General features: G+C 52.9%; 1 protein-coding gene across 3 annotated transcripts in view; it reads left to right on the forward strand.

Moving 5' to 3' along the window:
* Window positions 1–17,917, forward strand: part of NOL4L (nucleolar protein 4 like) — a gene marked incomplete at its 5' end in the record, with an annotated part of 112,360 nt that extends 94,443 nt beyond the window's left edge. For 2 of the 3 annotated variants that reach the window (XM_080925743.1, XM_080925745.1), the window contains 6 exons: window positions 7,463–7,740; window positions 10,062–10,247; window positions 10,328–10,519; window positions 10,674–10,796; window positions 11,286–11,487; window positions 15,158–17,917. In XM_080925743.1, the coding sequence (XP_080781869.1) occupies window positions 7,463–7,740; window positions 10,062–10,247; window positions 10,328–10,519; window positions 10,674–10,796; window positions 11,286–11,487; window positions 15,158–15,375 (1,199 nt within the window). In that variant the 3' untranslated portion in view covers window positions 15,376–17,917. The remainder of the gene's footprint in view (window positions 1–7,462; window positions 7,741–10,061; window positions 10,248–10,327; window positions 10,520–10,673; window positions 10,797–11,285; window positions 11,488–15,157) is intronic. The other variant, XM_080925744.1, reaches the window with a different exon arrangement.
* Window positions 17,918–18,180: the final 263 nt, after the last annotated feature.

Here is an 18,180-nt window from a genome sequence, read left to right on the forward strand (position 1 = left end):
ATCCAGGTCCTCTGCGGAGCAACCAGAGCTCTCGGAACCATCTCTCCAGCCCCATCTTTATTTTTACTAGAGATTGAACATGTGCGTGACAGACAGCATTCTAGAACAGTCTACATCCTTCACTGCCCAGTAAACTTGGAAATGGAGCTGCTCTGCCCCACACTCTGGGTCTTGCCCATCACCCTGACTATGTCTTGAGTGATGTTTTGTGACGCTGGAAGCCAGGCCTAGGCCCTCTTCACCCCTATAAAGCAAGAGCTATTTGCCCTGATTTGAGGCACCAAACATCTGACTACAGCAATAGAACCTCTCTCTTCTCCTGCTCAAAAGTTTCAGTTCTTCTGGGGGTAGGCCATAAGGCAATCCTAAGTCACAAAAAGTGTCCATCAAGCTTGTTGGTCTGCAGACAGCACAGAGCCAGGCTGGGCCACACCTGACCTTTGACGGCAAGAGGAGCTAGGAGACAGCTCCAAGGGACTCCTTTATCTCAGGATCAGGCGGGGCTTGGTCTTGTGCTGGCCCTGTCTACATTACTGGGGCCCCTAGATGCCTGGTAAGGACACTCGGGTAGGAGAAGTTTTGGGGCCATCAGAATGAGGGTTACTGTTAAGCAAGGGGGATGGACACCCTGCCCTCTCTCCCCACCTGGGAGATTAGCTCTGGCCTTGGGGCCATCTGGCAGACTCTAGGCCTGCTACCAGCAGAATCTCCTCATCTAGCGGTATCTAGATCCCCATATCTGATGGGAAGGCCCTGATGTGCTGAAGAGGGGCTGGGTAGGGCCATACAGACAGAAACCACCCTGGCTTGAGTTGTTTGAGGATGACTCTCCCAGGAACCAGGAAGTAGCTGGGCCACATTGTCACTGTCGTCATCACCCTGACCTAAGGACTGGGATGCACCAGCCCTACACCAGCTTCCGGGAGGACAGGAAGGGTTGCCAGGGGCCTGCCAACTCCACACACAAGCTCCCAGGCAAGGGCCCTGCCCAGTGAATCACTCACACACAGTAGCCTGAAGTGGTACTGCTGGCTCTGAGAACAAATGATTTGTGGGGGTTGGGGTGACAGTCAGTAGGGAGCCTAGCTTAGGGCTTTGCACTTATTGGCAAATTGGCATTGATTTCTCATTGCTGTGTTTGGCCTGCAGCAAGAGAAAGTGGTGGGCCTGGGAGGACAGACCGGCAAGGGTTCTGTACTGGGAGCATTTCCTCTGGGTGTAACCTGCCAGTGTGTATTGGGGAACCCACAGAGGAGGTGGGCTGAGCCATTCTTTGTGAAGCCATCTGGGTGCTGCTGCTCACTCTGGGACACTGATGCTACCATGTGAGCCTCTGGCCCTTCGCTGAGCCTCCTGGAAAGGGATATTTGTACTCTCAGAGCCTCACACTCAGATCTGGAACATGGTCCATGCCCACCAGCAAAAGTGGTTTCAGCACCTAGGTTACCTGCTCTAATACCTTGTTATCTGTAGCTTGGAACTTCTCCAGGGGTCTGAGTCCTGCAGATCTGGCCTGTGTGAGATTTCCTTCACTCGCAGCTGCTGAACTGATTACTTGTTGAAATATGTTGGGTTTATTAGGTAAAAGAAACTTGGTCTCCTTTTTTGAGACACGGTCCTGTTCCATATATCCAGGCTAGACTTGAACTTTGTATGTGATACTCCTGCCTCAGCCTTACATAATAGTGGGGTTACAGGACTGTACCACTGCAGTTGAATTTACAGTACATTGTTAAAATTAATGTTTTCACCTAGCACACGTGAAGCTCTGGGCACCATTTCTAGCACTGTATAAAAAAGCCACCACCAAACTCTAAACAACCCCACCCTACTTTCAAAGTATGACCACTCGCATGATCGGATTCACTGAGAGCCAAGCCAGAGGCATGAGACTGCCTGGACACTGTGGAGGCTGTGCTGTGCGTCCAGTCAGCAGTATTATGGGCTGTGTGGATCAGTGATAAGGCTCTGTGGGTGAGTCCTTGCCTAGCATTCGTAAAAGCCTGGATTCTTTTGCTAGCAACGCATAAACTGGACCCTGGTGGTGCACATCTCTAATCACTTGGGAGGTAAAGGCAAGATGATCAGAAACTCGAGGCCATCCTCAATTATATTACCAGTTTAAGGACTGCCTGGCAGTTGTGAGACCCTGCCCCCCCCCCAAAAGAGTAGAGCCTAAGAAGGGGACATGGTCTCTCTGATCCTAAGCTTTGGCTTGCTGGGCTGATTAACCACAGGGAAAGGAACGGGGAGCTTAAGAGACAGCTGGGTGACGGCAGAGCCTGAAGATCAAGTGGAGAATACGGGCCTCATGTGGTCGGTCACATGCCCAGTGCAGCCTCATCACCTAGGGCAGTTGGATCCCTTGGCCCCCATTTGACCCCTGGCCCCTCTGCTGCTTTCAGAGAACACAGATGGGCTCCTGAAGCTTGCTGCTTCTTGGAACTATGCATTGTGTAAACACTGCCCGGGCCACTGGCCTTTGTCAGAGCAGGAATGGGTGAGAGATGAAGTAGAGAGCCTTAGTGAGGTGTACACCCCAAATTCAGAGGAGGGAGTGTGCCAACCTGCAGCTCATAGCCTCCTTCCAGACCTCCAGCAACTCCTGCCTGGCATGCACGGCCCCTGGGGTTGGCGGGTGTTGGGTGGGTGAGGGGTACTACAGACTCTAGCACTTCACCTTCCCTGCCTCCTTCCTGGCTCCCAGCTTCTGTGTCTGAATTATTGATGCCCTCCTCACCCCTGCCTGGCTGCTGCTTTGACCAGAGCCTCACCAAGGGGCCCATGCTTCCTTCAGCCCCCCACCTCTGCTACAGTGAGCAGCTTGCCTGTGCACCAAACATGCAGCAGGCTCTAGTGGCCTTGCCACCTTCTCCAGCTTTACTTAGGGGCTGGTGTGGGTTGCCCACTGGGGAAGGGTACCCGCTGGCCATGGCCCCAGAACCCAGAGTGGTAATTGGCGGTTTGCACAGAGCTGGGCCTGTGCAGGCTGCAGGGCGCTGGCGCCCACATAAGGGCATTGTTTGCTGAGGTAAAAGGAGTTTTTGTCTCCTTCTGGAGACGGGACAGAAGGAGGAACAATTTCCCCCATTCATCACTAATTCTCCCATTTGAATAGCAGCACATCGCCCTGTACAGTGCTTGGGCAGGGCGGGCCTCCCCTGCCCTCGGGCTCTCCAAGCACAGGTGGTGGGCTATGGGTCCTCTCAGCCCGGGCAGTCACCCTTTGCCAAGATGTGGATGCCTGTTTTTGTGGAAATGGACAGAAGGGATACATTCCTGCTGCTTCACGACAGCCTCTGGGGCAGCTCACTAGGCTGTTCGCACAGTCACAGGTGGGGCAGCTGAACCCTGCCAATGTTATTCTGCCCTAGAGGAGGACCAGGTGGGGACAAGAGGGTCACCTGAATACCTTGTGTTTCTACTTCTAGTTCCAGGTCTGAGCAGGTCCTAAAGAATACTTCAGAGGAGAGGCCATAGTCTCAAAAGGGCCAGGGCACCAGGCTTTTAGTGCTTTGGGGCCAGCTGCTTATTTCACGGTGCCATAAAACACTGGAGCCTAAGAGGGCGTCAGCGGCAACTCCCTGGGTTGCAGATAAGAGGAGCCCAGGAGGTGGTTATGCCCAAGGTCAGGCTGAAAGTGAGGCAAGCTGAAACCACTGGCCCAGCCCACCATATGCCATTCAGGCAGTGCGTTGGGTACCTCTTAAGTCACATTTCTTAAAAGTGAGGAAGAATTTGCAATGGATCAGATCCTAGCTGCTGGATCTCTGTTCCCTCTTTCTGAACCATGTGGGGTAGGAGGTGAGACTGGCCCATTCCTGGGGTAGTACCAGCAGCCCCAGGTTAGGTGAGAAGCATAAAGTCCAGCTCCCAGGGCCTGGTCCCAGCCCCATTTTACTCAAGACCGAAGCAGACCCACAAAAGTGGCCTTTAGCTGGCTTTGATAATAAGGAAGTTGTTGCTCTCCTAACCAAATAGTCCAGGATTACCTTTGGTTTACGGCATAGCCGAATTTTGGAAGTTTATATTAGCCTGTCTTTAGATTGCCCCAGGATGGGGCCTCTGACAAGCAGGTCTAGCTGCCCCCCAGAAAAGATCAAGTCTGACTTTTGTGGGACCAGCTCGGTTATATGGCTTTTTACCAGTGGCTGTAATGGGTCATGTTGACTGGCCAGGCCTGGAGTACGTGCTTAACCTAAGGAATCCTGGAGGACCCGGGGGCCCTTTCCAGAAGAAGGGTGTGACTTACAGGGAAGCAGGAGTGATCCAGGCCTAACTGCCAGAGCTCTGGAGGCTCAGGGGCAACTTACTTGCAGGCTGTAGACACAATTAATGAACAGCGTGAGGAGGAGGCAAGTGTGCTGGGAAACTAGGTAAGGAGGTTAGCATGTCAGTGTGGGGGCTGGGGGGAGGGCTTCCTGACACAGTGACCTTTAAGCAAAGACCCTGAAGTAAAGGAACAGAAAGTGAAGGACAAGGTCTGGAGAGCCAGGGACGGTGCAGCAGCAAGAGGTGACAGAAGTACAAAAGGCCAAGGCCACAGCGCCATGGCAGGCTGAGCTGAAAGAGGACAGCATGGCAGTAGGCCCTGTGGCCCCGATGGAAGAAAGGGACCGTGGCTACAGTCGTGCGGCTAATGGGACAGTGTGGCTGTAGGGCCAACTTCCTTTGGATGAACTGTGCAGTAGAGCTGCCAGAGCTCGCACCAGAATGAGGTGGGATAAACACGGAGCCTTCCCTGGGGAGGTGATGTCCAAGGAAGCTCTGAAGGCAGGGCAGAGTGTACGGACCAGGACATGCGCGTCTGTCATGATTTCGTCTCCCATTCGCAGCGTTCACTTCTGATGGCACAGCGTAGGAAGCGGGTGAGGAAGGAGGAGGAGTGTGCTCTCACTTCCGAGTGCCTACCATGCTAGAGAGTAGATGCTGCCGTGTTACTGATGTAAGGGTCATTTGAAAGACAAGTTGAGACACGAGGAGAGGTGGCCTCCTTTGAGATCACGTGTGTGATATCCACCCTGCTCTTAGCTGCTCTGCATTATGCCGAAACTCGCCAGCCTCTCCTGTTGGGAAACGTGGGTCTCCTGTTAGGTCGTACTGGATCAGGCTAAACTAAACAGGACCTAGTCTACCAGGACTTGAGGACTGCAGAACGTGTGCCTTTGCAGTTGTTCCCCTCAGATGTGGGCCGCGTCCTGCCCCAGGTGCAGTGTGGTTAGCATGAGGACCCACTGGCTCGGAGTTTTTTTGTGGTAAAATAAATACAGCCGTTCTGGGCTGTATACTTCAAACTACAATCAGCACCGTTGTTTCCCAACCTTCTCATCGTGCCAGACAGCAGTCCTGCGTCCCCTCCTCAGGCATGGGGGAGCCCACTTCACTTTCTGCCTCTGTGAATGCCCCTATTCTAGCCTGTGCAGCTAAGTGGAATCATTCACTATTTATCCTTTCGTGTCTGTCTTATTTCACATAGCATAATGTCCTTATGGGTCCTCCATGTTGAATTGAAGCATGTATCTAAATTTCATTTGTATTAAGTCTTCTATTGTATGGCTAGATCACACTTTACCTATTTGCTTCCAGGGGAGTTTGAAAGTGCTAATAGTGTATACTGGTCCCTGAGATGTTAATTCTGGGTATTCACACAACGGTTTGGGTTTCCAGTTTCCTCCGTATGTTTGCAGTCTGTGGCCACAGCCGTTCCCAAGCTCTGGTGTCCTGGGGGCCCCTCTCTCCACTTTCCTTGCCAGATAGAGATGGTATCTGACTGTAGAGGACGGGTGCCCCCATGGCAGCCAGCGCCTATTCTTTCTAGAAAGTCAGGCAGCGTGAGCCTGGGCCTTCAGCCGAGGCGATGGTGTCGGCGGCTTCTCAACACAGCTGACTTGGACCTCGGTTGGGACCCCAGGATTGCTCTGTCCTGGGCAGCTCCATAGCATGTGCATGCTGCTTGCGCCGGGCCCGCAGCCCTGAGATGAGAAACCCTGGACTGTGAGAGGAGCAGAAACATTGCAGCCATGGGGTAGGATAGTTGCTGAGCAGGTGGTACTGTCATGCCTCATTTCCCAGTTATTGTCAAACTTAAGATGTAGCTGGTCCCCCAGGCATACCAGCACCCCGATTTTAGTCATCACTGCTCCTGCATCTAGGACAGGACCGGTACACAGTAGTTGCTCAGTTAATATTGTCAGGTAATTGTTTTTCTCTTTAGCTGTCTAGACTATCCTGCCAGAGTAAAACCTCAGCCCATCTTTGAGGGCAGAGTGCTTAGGCAGGGAGGTCTCAGATACAGTGCTTGGAATCAAGCCCACAGGATAAAGGAAAGGTGGAGCAGTGTTGCCTCAAGGTGGCCTGGGTGGTACAGCCTTGGCCAAGTGACCTGTGGCGGCTGAGTGAAAGGAATATCACTGTACCTCACACCCCCCTTTACTCAGGGCCCTGGCTGCTTGATGGGCTGACTGGCCCCGCCCCCCGGGCAGCTGAGAGGCAAGTGATTGGTTGGAGTACTAGAGCTGCTCAGTCACCATGGGGACGCCCAGGCCGTGGGCATGCCCAGTGCTCAACACTGGGGACTAAATCTTCATAATCTGCTGGCTACAGGATTGGGGGTAGGGTCAGTGAGACCCCATCCTGGACAAAAGGGTGATCCAGGATATGATCAGGGTTTCCTTTGCCATCCCTCCCCTCCTCTTGATGGCTTCAGGATACCTAAGCACCATTGGTATCCACACGGGTGCTCACCTGACAGTGACCCCAGGGGGTCTGCAGTAGCTGTGGTGGCCCCAGTTAATGAAGCAGGAGGCTGAGACCTGTAGAAAGAGAAGCCTGGGATTTGTCTAAAAATGTACATTTCCCTTGGAGCTGAAGTTTAACCTCTGGATCCTGCAATGTTGTACTCTCCACAGCAGGGGGCCCCAGCACCCAGAAAACAGGAAGACCAGCGGAAAACCCAGGAGATACAGCCCCTAGACCCCGCAGTTGGCTTTGGGCTATTTGAGGCCACTTGGCCACGCAGAGAGCAGAGGCTACACGTGGAATCCATACGGGAAGTCAGGGATGAATAGGGAGTTTGGTAGTGGGGTTGTCACTTAGGCAGAAGAAATTCCTCCCCCTGTACAGAAGGACATGAAGGTGGAAGAGGGGGAGGCTAGTTCTGTAGCCCTGGAAGTGTCTGAGGGCCCTGGCAGGCTGCCTGAGGTGGAGAGAAACCTCTAGCTCTGCATGTGCTGCTCACAGCACTCAGCTCCTAGCGGCCCACTTCCCACTTCCCCGGGTCTTGCCTCAGCCTGAGTCTCACTTCAGATCCCAGAGCATCTGGTTTAGAGAGCAGAGCACACTTCCGCTTTGCAAGGATAACAGTGCAGGTACTCTGGGGGAGCTGCTGAGGCCACTACACCCAGCAGGACCTCTGGAGACTGGGTGAAGGGACAGGGCCTCACACCCAGGGCTTTTGTTCCAGATGACTCCTCCTCTGAGAGCGGCAGCGGCAATGGCTCTTCTACCCTGAACCCATCCACTTCGAGCAGCACACAGGGTGATCCCGCCTTCCCCGAGATGAATGGCAATGGAGCTGCAGCCCCCATGGACTTCACTGCCACCGCTGAGGATCAGCCCATTAACCTGTGTGAGAAGCTCCCGCCTGGCACAGCTCTGGGCACACCGTCCTACCCCTCTGATGGCTGTGGCACTGACGGGCTGCGGAGCCGCGTCAAGTATGGGGTAAAGAGCACTCCTGAGGTGTGTGGGGCTGCAGGCTCTGTGCCTCTGGGATGGTGGGAGGCTGGAGGTCACACATACCGTAGTGGAGCTGGAACTGAGCCAGCCCATGTGTGACATCAAACCAGGGCAGTAGTTGTGTTCTCGTCCCCGTGATTTCCCAGAACTGCATCAGAATGGCCGATGGCTGAGGGTATGTATACCTCCGCGGGTCCTCCTTCACTGAGAAGGGCTTATCTGTGAAATGGATCTGATGGTCCCTGCCCTGATGGAGAAGTGGCAAGTAATGTCCCTGCGGCTTGTTCCCTTCCCCAGGACAAGTCGGCTGTAAGTGGCACATTTGTGACAGAAGACATTGCTGAGCATGGTAGTCAGGCCTGTAACTCCACTACTCAGGATTTGCTTCCAGCAGGAGGAGTGCAGTTGGAGGCCAGCCTGGACTACATAGAGAGCTAGGACAGCCCAAGCTACCTTTAAACAAACAAACAAACTTACCAAGGGCTCACTTGTTAAAGGTGATCTGAGTGACCCTCCAAGCTTGCATAAAGGTGGAAGAAGGGCACCAGCTCCACAGGTGTCCTTTGACACCCACGTGCACCGTGGCTCATGTACTCCTTCCCCACCACACACACAGCTTGTGAAAAGGCAGCACAGACCTCATACCTCATGGCTAATCTGTCTGCCTGTCCTCGTTTTTTTCAGATGATGCAGAAAGGGGTGTGAAATTTCTCTCCTGACCAAAGCGGGTCCCCTACCATGGCCCATAATTTCACATACTGTCTTGGGCCATTTAAGTTTCCTGACAGGTTCCAGTTCTTCTGGAGCATCTCTTCAACTCTGCCCCTCTGAACCCTGGCCTGTCTCTCTTTCAGGGTGGGATGGGACACATGCTCAGGACATGATCTAACGGGACAGGATGGAGTTGGTGCCATGTGTGTAGCACAGCCCCTGGGGATCAGCCTGCAAGTAGGAGCAGGGACCAGACAAAGCAGCTGTCCCAGGATGGAGGCAAATTTGGCTCAGTAGAGCCCTCAACCCACTTGCTCCCATGGCCATACGACGGCACAGAGGTGGGCACTGAGGGCGCCTAACAATCTTTTCATTCTGCTCTGGCTATAGCAGAAGATTCAGCTAAAGAATCACTTGCAGATTTGACTTGTTCAGAGCCAGCTAGAAGCCAGCCCTATGCCCTGTAGATGTTTTGACCCCAGACGGTTGTTCTGGAGGGCTGGAGTTCTGCCCCTTAAGTCTTTGTGTGACCATGGTGAGAGAGGCCTGGAACAACTCAGATGAGTTGTTCCTAGGGAAGCACCAGGTCCTTCTAGGCCAGGCTGTGGCCACACCACTGCCTGACTGTGTGTTCTCCTGGGTCCGACTTACCCACTACACGCCATGTCCAGAGCCAGGGCTCTGAGGGTAGGCAGGTATTATGGAGCTAGGTCACAAGGGGCATCCTAGTAGTTGGGGAGCAGGAGAAAGCAGAAGCAGTAGTCCAAGGAGAGGCAAGAAGTTGGTGAAGGCCGAGAAAACCCAGAAGCCCAAAGAGACCCTGGCACACAGAAGGGGCTGGTTCATGGGAATCTTTTTTTTGTGTCCTTCTCTTACTATGACCAGTCCTAGAATGGACACCACCAACCAAGGAAGTGGCTGTCACCTTTGCCTACAGTGTGACTGAGGGAGAATGTGTGTGGGCGCAGAGTGCTTAAGTCCTTCCCCATTCAAAGGAGGGTTACAGCAGGCGGGCTGGGTCTGCCCTCTCTGAACACCTGTTTTCCCAGGCTTCAGAGCAATCTCTTGGGAGACAGAAACAGCCTGGCCTGGGAGCTGGGGACTGCACCCTGCTTTGTGGCCCTCCTGCCTTGGCTGGCTCCCTTTCCCAGCCCATCTGCTCCTCCCCCTGATAGACTGCACATTTGCTGCTCTAGTGACAGCTCACTTGTCAACTCAAGGCTGCAGTCCCCTGGGGATCCAGGAGGTACCCTGGAAGCCCAAACAGATCCTGGCACACAGGAGAGGCTGGCTGATCACAATCTTTTCTGGTACCCTTCCCTCAACATGGCAGTGATGTGAGCACGGCCACCAAGGAAGTATCTCCTACACTTCACCCACGGCCTCTAAGAGGCAGGGCCTCTGTGTGCTGTTTCAGCCTGGCTTCCAGACACTGAGGGCAGAACGGTTGCTCTCAGCTCTCAGTGGGAAGGAGGGTTAATTTACTGAGGATCTTGCAGCCAGGCCTCTTGTGATGAGGACCTGGGCGAGGTCACCTACCTGGTCCCCAAGCTTCCCATGGGAGACCAAGTAAGCATCCACCTGATTTCTCTCTGCTTCTTGCCTGGTTTCAGTCGCCTCCCTACAGCTCTGGCAGCTACGATTCCATCAAGACCGAAGTCAGTGGCTGTCCTGAGGACCTGACAGTGGGCCGGGCCCCCGCAGCAGATGATGACGACGATGACCATGATGACCATGAGGACAATGACAAGATGAATGACTCAGAAGGCATGGACCCCGAGCGGCTCAAGGCCTTTAATGTGAGCACCAGGCAGGGCTGATGGGACACAGATGGGTCTAAGGCAGGGCCAGCCCCCTCCCATGACCTGTGTCTCCCCAGATGTTCGTGCGGCTGTTTGTGGATGAGAACCTGGACCGCATGGTGCCCATTTCCAAGCAGCCCAAGGAGAAGATCCAGGCCATCATTGAGTCCTGCAGCCGGCAGTTTCCTGAATTCCAGGAGCGGGCCCGCAAGCGCATCCGCACTTACCTCAAGTCCTGCCGCCGCATGAAGAAGAACGGCATGGAGATGGTGAGCACCCTGACTGTGCCCCATTACTGACCCCAGTACCCCAACCTCCCAGGAGGCCTGCTAGTCAGGTGCAAGAGCCCAAAACCCCTGCTTTGCCATCCCCTGACCAGGACCCTTCCAGCACAAACACCAGCACTGTCTCTTCTGCCTGCAGACCAGACCTACTCCTCCCCACCTGACCTCAGCTATGGCAGAAAACATCCTCGCAGCTGCCTGTGAGAGCGAGACGAGGAAAGCAGCGAAGAGGATGCGCCTGGAGATCTACCAGTCCTCACAAGTGTGTGCTCATGCTCGCCACGTGTAAAGGGTCTCACCCACTGGGGGGAGGTCACTGCTCACCCCATGTACACCTGCAGCTGGGGTGGACAGCCATCATGTAACCCTATGTTACTGCACAGTGGTGGGGTGGGGCAGAAAGGATGGAGAGGACGGTGCTAAGGAGTGGGCTGGGAGTATTAAAGGACTTCAGGATGACTGGGTTTAGAAATGCTTGCCCAGAATCCCAGAACTACTGATGTGAGATCACAGGTTCTAGGCCAGTAAAGAGAGGATCTTTTACACTAAGTAGAGACAACCTATTATGTCCACAGAGAGATGTAATCAGGGGAGATCCCTGGGGCAAAGTGCCCAGGGAGAGCAAAACAAAAAGATACCCCAGGCCAAAGCACACTGTTGGGTCCCAGGAAATAGCCTCTGCCTTCACAGGGACAATGACCAGGCTTGCTGTTCCTGGGTTCCCAGCACTATCATCATCCCTCCCTTGCAGGAAGAGCCCATAGCCCTGGACAAGCAGCACTCTCGGGACTCTACAGCCATCACCCACTCCACCTACTCACTGCCAGCCTCTGCCTACTCCCAGGACCCTGTGTACGTCAATGGTGGCCTCAATTACAGCTACCGTGGCTATGGGTCCTTGAGCAGCAACCTGCAGCCCTCCGCTTCCCTCCAGACAGGAAATCACAGTAATGGTAAGTAGGGTTCAGGCCTGGTTTCCAGAGTAGTGTCTAGCTTGTTCTACATAATAGCCCTCGGGAAGAGCGGGGCAATGGCTCAGCTACCCCATTAGTAGCCAGTCTTTAGATGAGGTCAAGAGAACCTGGGCTCCCTTCTCATCTCCTATGGTAATTGCTCCTGCCAGTAATTACAAATGCACCTCTCTGGTTCCGCTCCCTGAAAGTCCCCTGTGAGATGGTAGCAGAGCCAGGATCTGGCCCAGCCTTAGCCCCTCCACCCATGGAGCCCCCCTTTAAATCATCTGGGTGATGGTTAAACATTGGGTTGGTTCTTCTCCTCCATGCCTAAACTGGGCAGGTTGACAAGTGCTTCCCAGGAATCTCTACTGGGGGTGCCACACCAGGGGGGCTGGGGGGGGAAGGAGGGGGTAAGACAGATACCCCCTGTGACATGAGGTAGTTTGTCTTACATGGGAGCAGATCAGGCATCTAGACCTTCTCTAGCAGGGGCATCTAGGCTTTGGTAGGGGTTGGGAGCTGACAGGAGGCTTTAAGCACAGAAGGGCTGTGCCCTGTGCCTGGCCTTCATCATCCTGTTCTGTCCAACCCTGTGATGAGAATATTTTTAGGGACAGGGCAGGAGGCAGAGGCAGTGTGCCTCCATGTTATTCAGGGGCCAAGGAGTGAAGGAAATTGATGGCATGACTCCCTGATTAGCAAGGCTAGGCCATCTCACCCACCCCTTGCTTACTGTTCTCCACGACTAGTGTCTGAAGGAAGTGCTGGTGTCTGGAAGGTCCCTGCCTGGGCTTAGCCTCTCATCCCTTCTAATGCCTCTTAACCTAAAATAAGAGGCTGTCTGACCTAATCCCTAGGGCCAGGCCAGAATGGTGCACACCAGGGGTAGAACAGCTGTTCCAGAACCACCCTCCTTCCAGTCCTTTTGCTAGAGTTAGAGTGTCTGACGTGGGTTTCAGGATCAGGAAGGTTAGAATGCTCTGAGACACTAATACCGAATGGATGGAGGAAGCTGTGACCTGGCGCCCAGTCACGCTTGGGTAAGCCCTTACCTGGTACATGTACCATGGCCCGTCTCAGGACTGCAGCTGTGGCTCCCTGGCCTCTCATGAGTGTACATGTCCTGACAGACACGAGCAGCAGCCAGAACTGAGATCAGGAGGCAGCTTTCTGCCCTGTGACTCCCATCTCTGGTTCCTTAGAAATGGGTAGGACTGAGATCTGGTCATTTTCTTCCTTGCTGGGAGCAGCCTTTTTCTGTGCGCACTAGTGCCTCCAGCAGCTGGGGAGACAGCTGGGTCACAGAGCTGTCCTCCCACTGCCCTGCCCAGTCACAGCCTCTCATGTAAATGTTTGCTTCTGCTTGGACCCTACAACAGCTCTGCTCATGGTTCATCCTCCCTGCTTTGCTCATGTTGTCACTTGGAGATAGAAATGAGCTTAGATAAAATCAGAGCCCGCCCCTCTGGCCTTGTGCCCACACTAGCCCACTAGGGGCCACTAGCAACCTGAGTCCAGCTGTAACTGCAGCCTGCACAGAGATGGCCCCAGATCAGATCAGGGACTGGAGGGATAGGGAGCTCCGTAAGCAGCAGTCAACAGTGAGCTGAGATTTGGGAATAGAGGGAAAAAAGGAAACCTGGGGCGACCTCTGACGGTGGCAGGTGGCCCTTGTTAACCTCTGGCATTGCCTAGATCAGAAGCAACCAGAGAAAAATGAAACCTATTTCATCCCCTCTGAGATATATCAGAGTTGCAGTTGGTATATCTAGAAGCTAGCAGAAGCTACCACATGGAAGCCACTCACCTGCTGGGCTGTTTCTGTCATACACATGTCTTCTTCCTCCCATATTTGATTATAACAGACTTAACTGTTCTGTATCTCAATTCTAAGAGTATTATTTATTTATTTTTGTGGCACTAGAAATTGAACCCAGGACCACTGAGCTATACCCTCGGCCCCAAGGAAACTTTTTAGCAAACTATCTACATTCTCTGGTCAGAGGGGAAAAATAACTGTTTACAAACCATCCAATCGGGCTGGAGAGATGGCTCAGCAGTTTTAAGGGCACAAGATGCTCTTCCAGAAGACCTGGGTTCAATTTCTGGCACCCACATGGCAGCTCAGAGCTGTCTGTAACTCCAGTTCCCGGAGATTTGACATCCTCACACAGACAAATATGCAAACACCAATGTACATAAAAATTTTTAAAATTAAAAGCCAACAACTGTTCAACTACAGAGGCCAACTTTTTTTTTTTCTCCAATAAGGGACTGCACCAACTTTCCTTAGCAACGGTTGTTTCCCATTTTATCCTCAGATGTTACTTCTGGTGTAGATATCTCCAAAGACAAGGTTTTGTCCATCTCTAATAGGATGGACAAATGAACTATCTACTGTGGCAAGGCCTCTCATTCCCCAGCTCTCTTCACTGCTTGTTTTCTTGATAAATACCCAGAAGGCCTCTCAGGCTCCAGTTACTTCCATGTGTACTGGGAATCTATTTCAAATGCCCCAGACCTGCTGAAAAGCCAAAGCTTGTCCTGGCAGGCACTGCAGCTAGTTCTCCAGAAGGCTGAGAAGCTTTCTGTGCTGTGCTCTGTGTTTCCCAAGCTGCATGGAGCTCCTGTACCCAAGAGGCAGCTCTTTGCTTTGCTTTAGAATGGGAAGCTCGGAGGAGTTCAGAAATTACCCATGAGGTAGCAGAGAAAGACTTGAGCATGCACCAGCTGAATTCCAGTACTGGCAGCCTAATTCATGGAGCTCCTAATGGGGCAAAGAGGTGGCTTATATTCCACTTCTCCCCAGGGGACTTAAGAGCTTGGGTTTTGTTGTTGTTGTTGTTGTTGTTGTTGTGTGTGTGTGTGTCTAGTAGAGGACAGACAGCAAACTGTTCTGTCCCCCTCTGTGCCCTTCTGTCCCATGAGCATCACCCTCCTTACTTGGGACAGTGAAATTCCTCAGAGGAAGAAGAGTTGAGGTGCTAAAGCAAAGCAAACTTTGCCTCTCTTCCATCCACAAGCACTTGTAAACCCTCTCGAGACAGGGTGTTCACTGCCTCTCCAAACTGGGATGGTGGCTGCTCTGTAACCACCCCTCCCAGCTCTTTCTTCTGGAGAAAGGGCACATCCAACCTACTGACCCCAAAACATGCCAACAGCTTTTTCTCACAATGACTGTAACACAGTTCCTTCCTGGGCTGTTATTCCAGTTCCAGCCAGTTCCAACCTTGACCACCACCTGGAGAATGCCAAGGCTCAGGAGTTCATCATCTCAAGCTGCCTCTTCCTTACCCGGGCCAGAGCTGGGATGTATGTCTTGTGGGAGTTCTCAGAAAGTAGCGAAAGGCATAGGTAGAGAGGCAGGAAGCTAGGTTGGAACCTTGCTGTGCCTGATGCCAAAGCCTGTGTTCTTGATCCATGCCACTTTATTCCATTGTTCGTTTGCCATGTGATTTCTGGGTAGAACTCCCCACTTCCCTTTTGCCTGTCATGGTTGCTGTTAAGGCTTAGCCTAGAACCCTCGTCACGTCAAAGCTCCATTCTAAATACTGGGAATATAGCCACTGGGGAATAGGCCAGGGCTTCCAATTCTATGCCCAGATTCAGGCAGGGGCTTGGGCTTCCTCTAAAATTTAGACTCTGAATCATCTTTTGCTCTCTACAGGGCCCACAGACCTCAGCATGAAAGGCGGGGCCTCTACTCCCACTCCTCCCACACCTACCCCTTCCAGCAACAGCACCAGCAGGACCATGCCCACAGCCCAGCTCAGCCCCACGGAGATCAGTGCTGTGCGGCAGCTCATCGCAGGCTATCGAGAGTCTGCAGCCTTCCTGCTGCGTTCTGCAGATGAACTGGAAAACCTCATATTACAGCAGAACTGACCCCGCTGGCCCTCAGAGTGCACGGCGCCAGGGAAGGAGACTGACCCAGCCTGGACCCAGCTTTCTGCCTCACCAGTTGGTACACTGTTTTCTGAACGAGGTGGGATCAAAAAGAGCTGTTTCTAGCTGCACTCCAAGCATCTGAGACTTTGGGCACAAGGACACTTTTCTTTCTTTTTTTTTAATTTCACCACATGGGTGCTCCGACCTGCTTGGAAAGAGGCCAGTGAGGCAGCTCTAAAAGGGTTGAGGCTCCCCTGAAAAGGCACAGGGGCTGCAGCTCTATTTGGAATCACCTTTGTGGACCCTGATGTTAGACACCCCCCCATAATTACCTTTCAAGTCTTAGGTGAGCAGAATTGCATATTTATTGAGAAGAGCAAAAGTGGACCCTTTCTCTCCCCTTAGTAATTTATTTTTCTGAAATGGATTCTTTTGTGTTTGTACAGATTGCCAGTCTGTGTCTGTCTAATCAGAAGGGTGTATCCCTGTACCTGACATTCCATATCACTACACTGATGTGAGCTGGGGGCCAGCAGAGTTTGGTGCCGTTCACTGTCCTGAGTGCCCAGCATACCCTTAGGAAGGCCACCACACTCCACTAGGCTGTCTTGTTGCAGATCCCGGTGCTGCCACTGGGACACTGCCAAACAGGGGGACTTCACCCACACTCACTACAAACAAAAGCGCCCACCCATCCTCCAGAGTCCCAGTCACATGGTCACCTGTGCTCTACCTCACACTCCAGCGTGTTCTGAATGGCTGTCTCCCCAACTCCCACACAATGGATTTATCTGCTGGGTGGTAAATCAGACCCAGTTCCAAGAACCAGAGCCCAGAGGGGCTTGGTCCTTAAAGCCAGCAGCTTGCCATTGCCTGAGCTCTTGGAGAGGCTTGACAGGATAGTGTTGGGAGCTGGTCAAGGACCCGGGTCTTATGAACACAGGCTCCACCCAGCCTCCAGATAACCAGCTAGAGGGGCCACTTCTCTCTGTCAAGCATCTGTATGCCCAGGAGTGGATTATGGTTTCCACTCCTCACCTCATGATGGGAGTAAAGGCGATCAGATCATCAGTGGAAGTGGAGAACTATTTACATTCTCCTAGGACCAAACTTTCTTCTGTCCTATAAGAAATCCAGTCTCTGGAGTGTGACAAGGGACAAGAAAAAGCTGACCTGGTTTCCTTCCTCCCTGACAGGCACTTCCTTTTGCTCTGTGCAATACCTACCAGTGCTGCTAAAACCAGGGATTCACCCAGACCTCAGCAGGCCAGGGGGCCTCTCCCTCGACACTCTGTAGCCATGACAGCAGCAATCTGCTGCCTGCCCCTGCCCAGAGCTGGCAGAAGCCCTGTTGCCTTTCTTCCCTCAGAGCAAGGAGGCCTCAAGGGAGCCAGGGGCTGAGTGGATGCTAAGATAACCACAAACAGCCACTTTTGGTCCCAGAGCGAGGGCCCCTTCCCAAACTGGTCTATGGCAGGGACTGCTCGTGGCAGCCTGACAGACTACCCCTCAAACGGGTGGGCAGGCAGTGCCAGTGCAGATGCCCCTACCTGTTCAGATTCAGGGCTGTAAGGCAGGGCTCCTCACCCTGCACACTTCTACACTGGGGTTAAATGTGGTCTTTCACATGGCCTGCAATGCCCACCCAGCCACACCACCTCTGCCTTCATGTGCCCGCTCACCAGGTCTCTGGACGGGGCCAGGACCCCTGAGCCCCCTTCGTACAGCACAAACTCGAGTGCCCAGGGCCTCCCCACAGCTGGCCAACCATGTGCCCAGTTCCCCACCTGCTCAGTAGGACTCCTGGATGTTTGAATTTGTGTAAATATTTATTTTTGTGTGTGAATACTACAAAGTAATCAGTAGATCTTTTGCAAAATGTTACCCCAAGCAATTTGTGAAAATATTAATGTTGAAAATTGGCAGAGACAATCGCCGCCCTAGAATTTCTGTTATCAATTGCTTTCCACGTTGTGTCTGCTCCCAGATAGACACAAATGGCTTGCATCTTTGGAAGAAGCCCCTAGGCAGGGGCTCCTCCCTCTACCCCCACAGGACACATCTGTAAGAACGAGCATAATCTGTATCTAAGTGGTGTTGTCTGACTGCAGCCTGCACCCGGAGGACAGTGTGAGCACAGCTTCCATGTGTTTTGCTTTCAAGAGAAATAGAACCAGTGCTGGTGCTGCTGGTTTCCAGAGGGGCTGCAGGACAGCAAACGCTGGCAGCTGACCTGGGCTTCTTCCCAGAGAAGTGGTCCCCAAAGCCTCAGAGCAGTCATCCCAGGAGCAAGTTAGTGTGGACACAGGATTCCATTACCTAGTTCAGTCAGGGAACTTGTTCTCTTTTCTTTTCCTTTGAAAAGATGCAGCTTCAAGCCCTCCCTCCCTGACTCGAGACTGCCTTTTCCCAGGAGGAGTTTCTCAGAGCCTTGTCCTACAGCCACCTCAGTGTGACAGAAGCCTCAGGGCACAAAGTGATCATTGGTGATCTCAAGCCACAATGGAAATGCCAGTGTAGGATACACCAATCCCAGAGTCCTGAAGGTATCAGAGAAGTGGTGGGTGACGTTAGACCGTCGGTGATGGTGGTAGTGTATATGACCCACATGAAAGGATTTCTTTTCTCACCACTCAACAAATTCCCAAGGATGGTGTTGGGGAGGATCAGGCAGGGCCAGGAGGGTCTTAGAGGACTTGGAACAGGTGGAACCCATCTGTCCCTCCCTATTCTCAAGGGCCACAATGACTCCATAGGTGGTTATAGGATTAACTACCAGTTCATTCTCAAAATGCTGCTTTG

The sequence above is a fragment of the Micromys minutus genome (assembly GCF_963924665.1).
Source record: "Micromys minutus genome assembly, chromosome: 11".
In the NCBI taxonomy this organism is placed as follows: domain Eukaryota; kingdom Metazoa; phylum Chordata; class Mammalia; order Rodentia; family Muridae; genus Micromys; species Micromys minutus.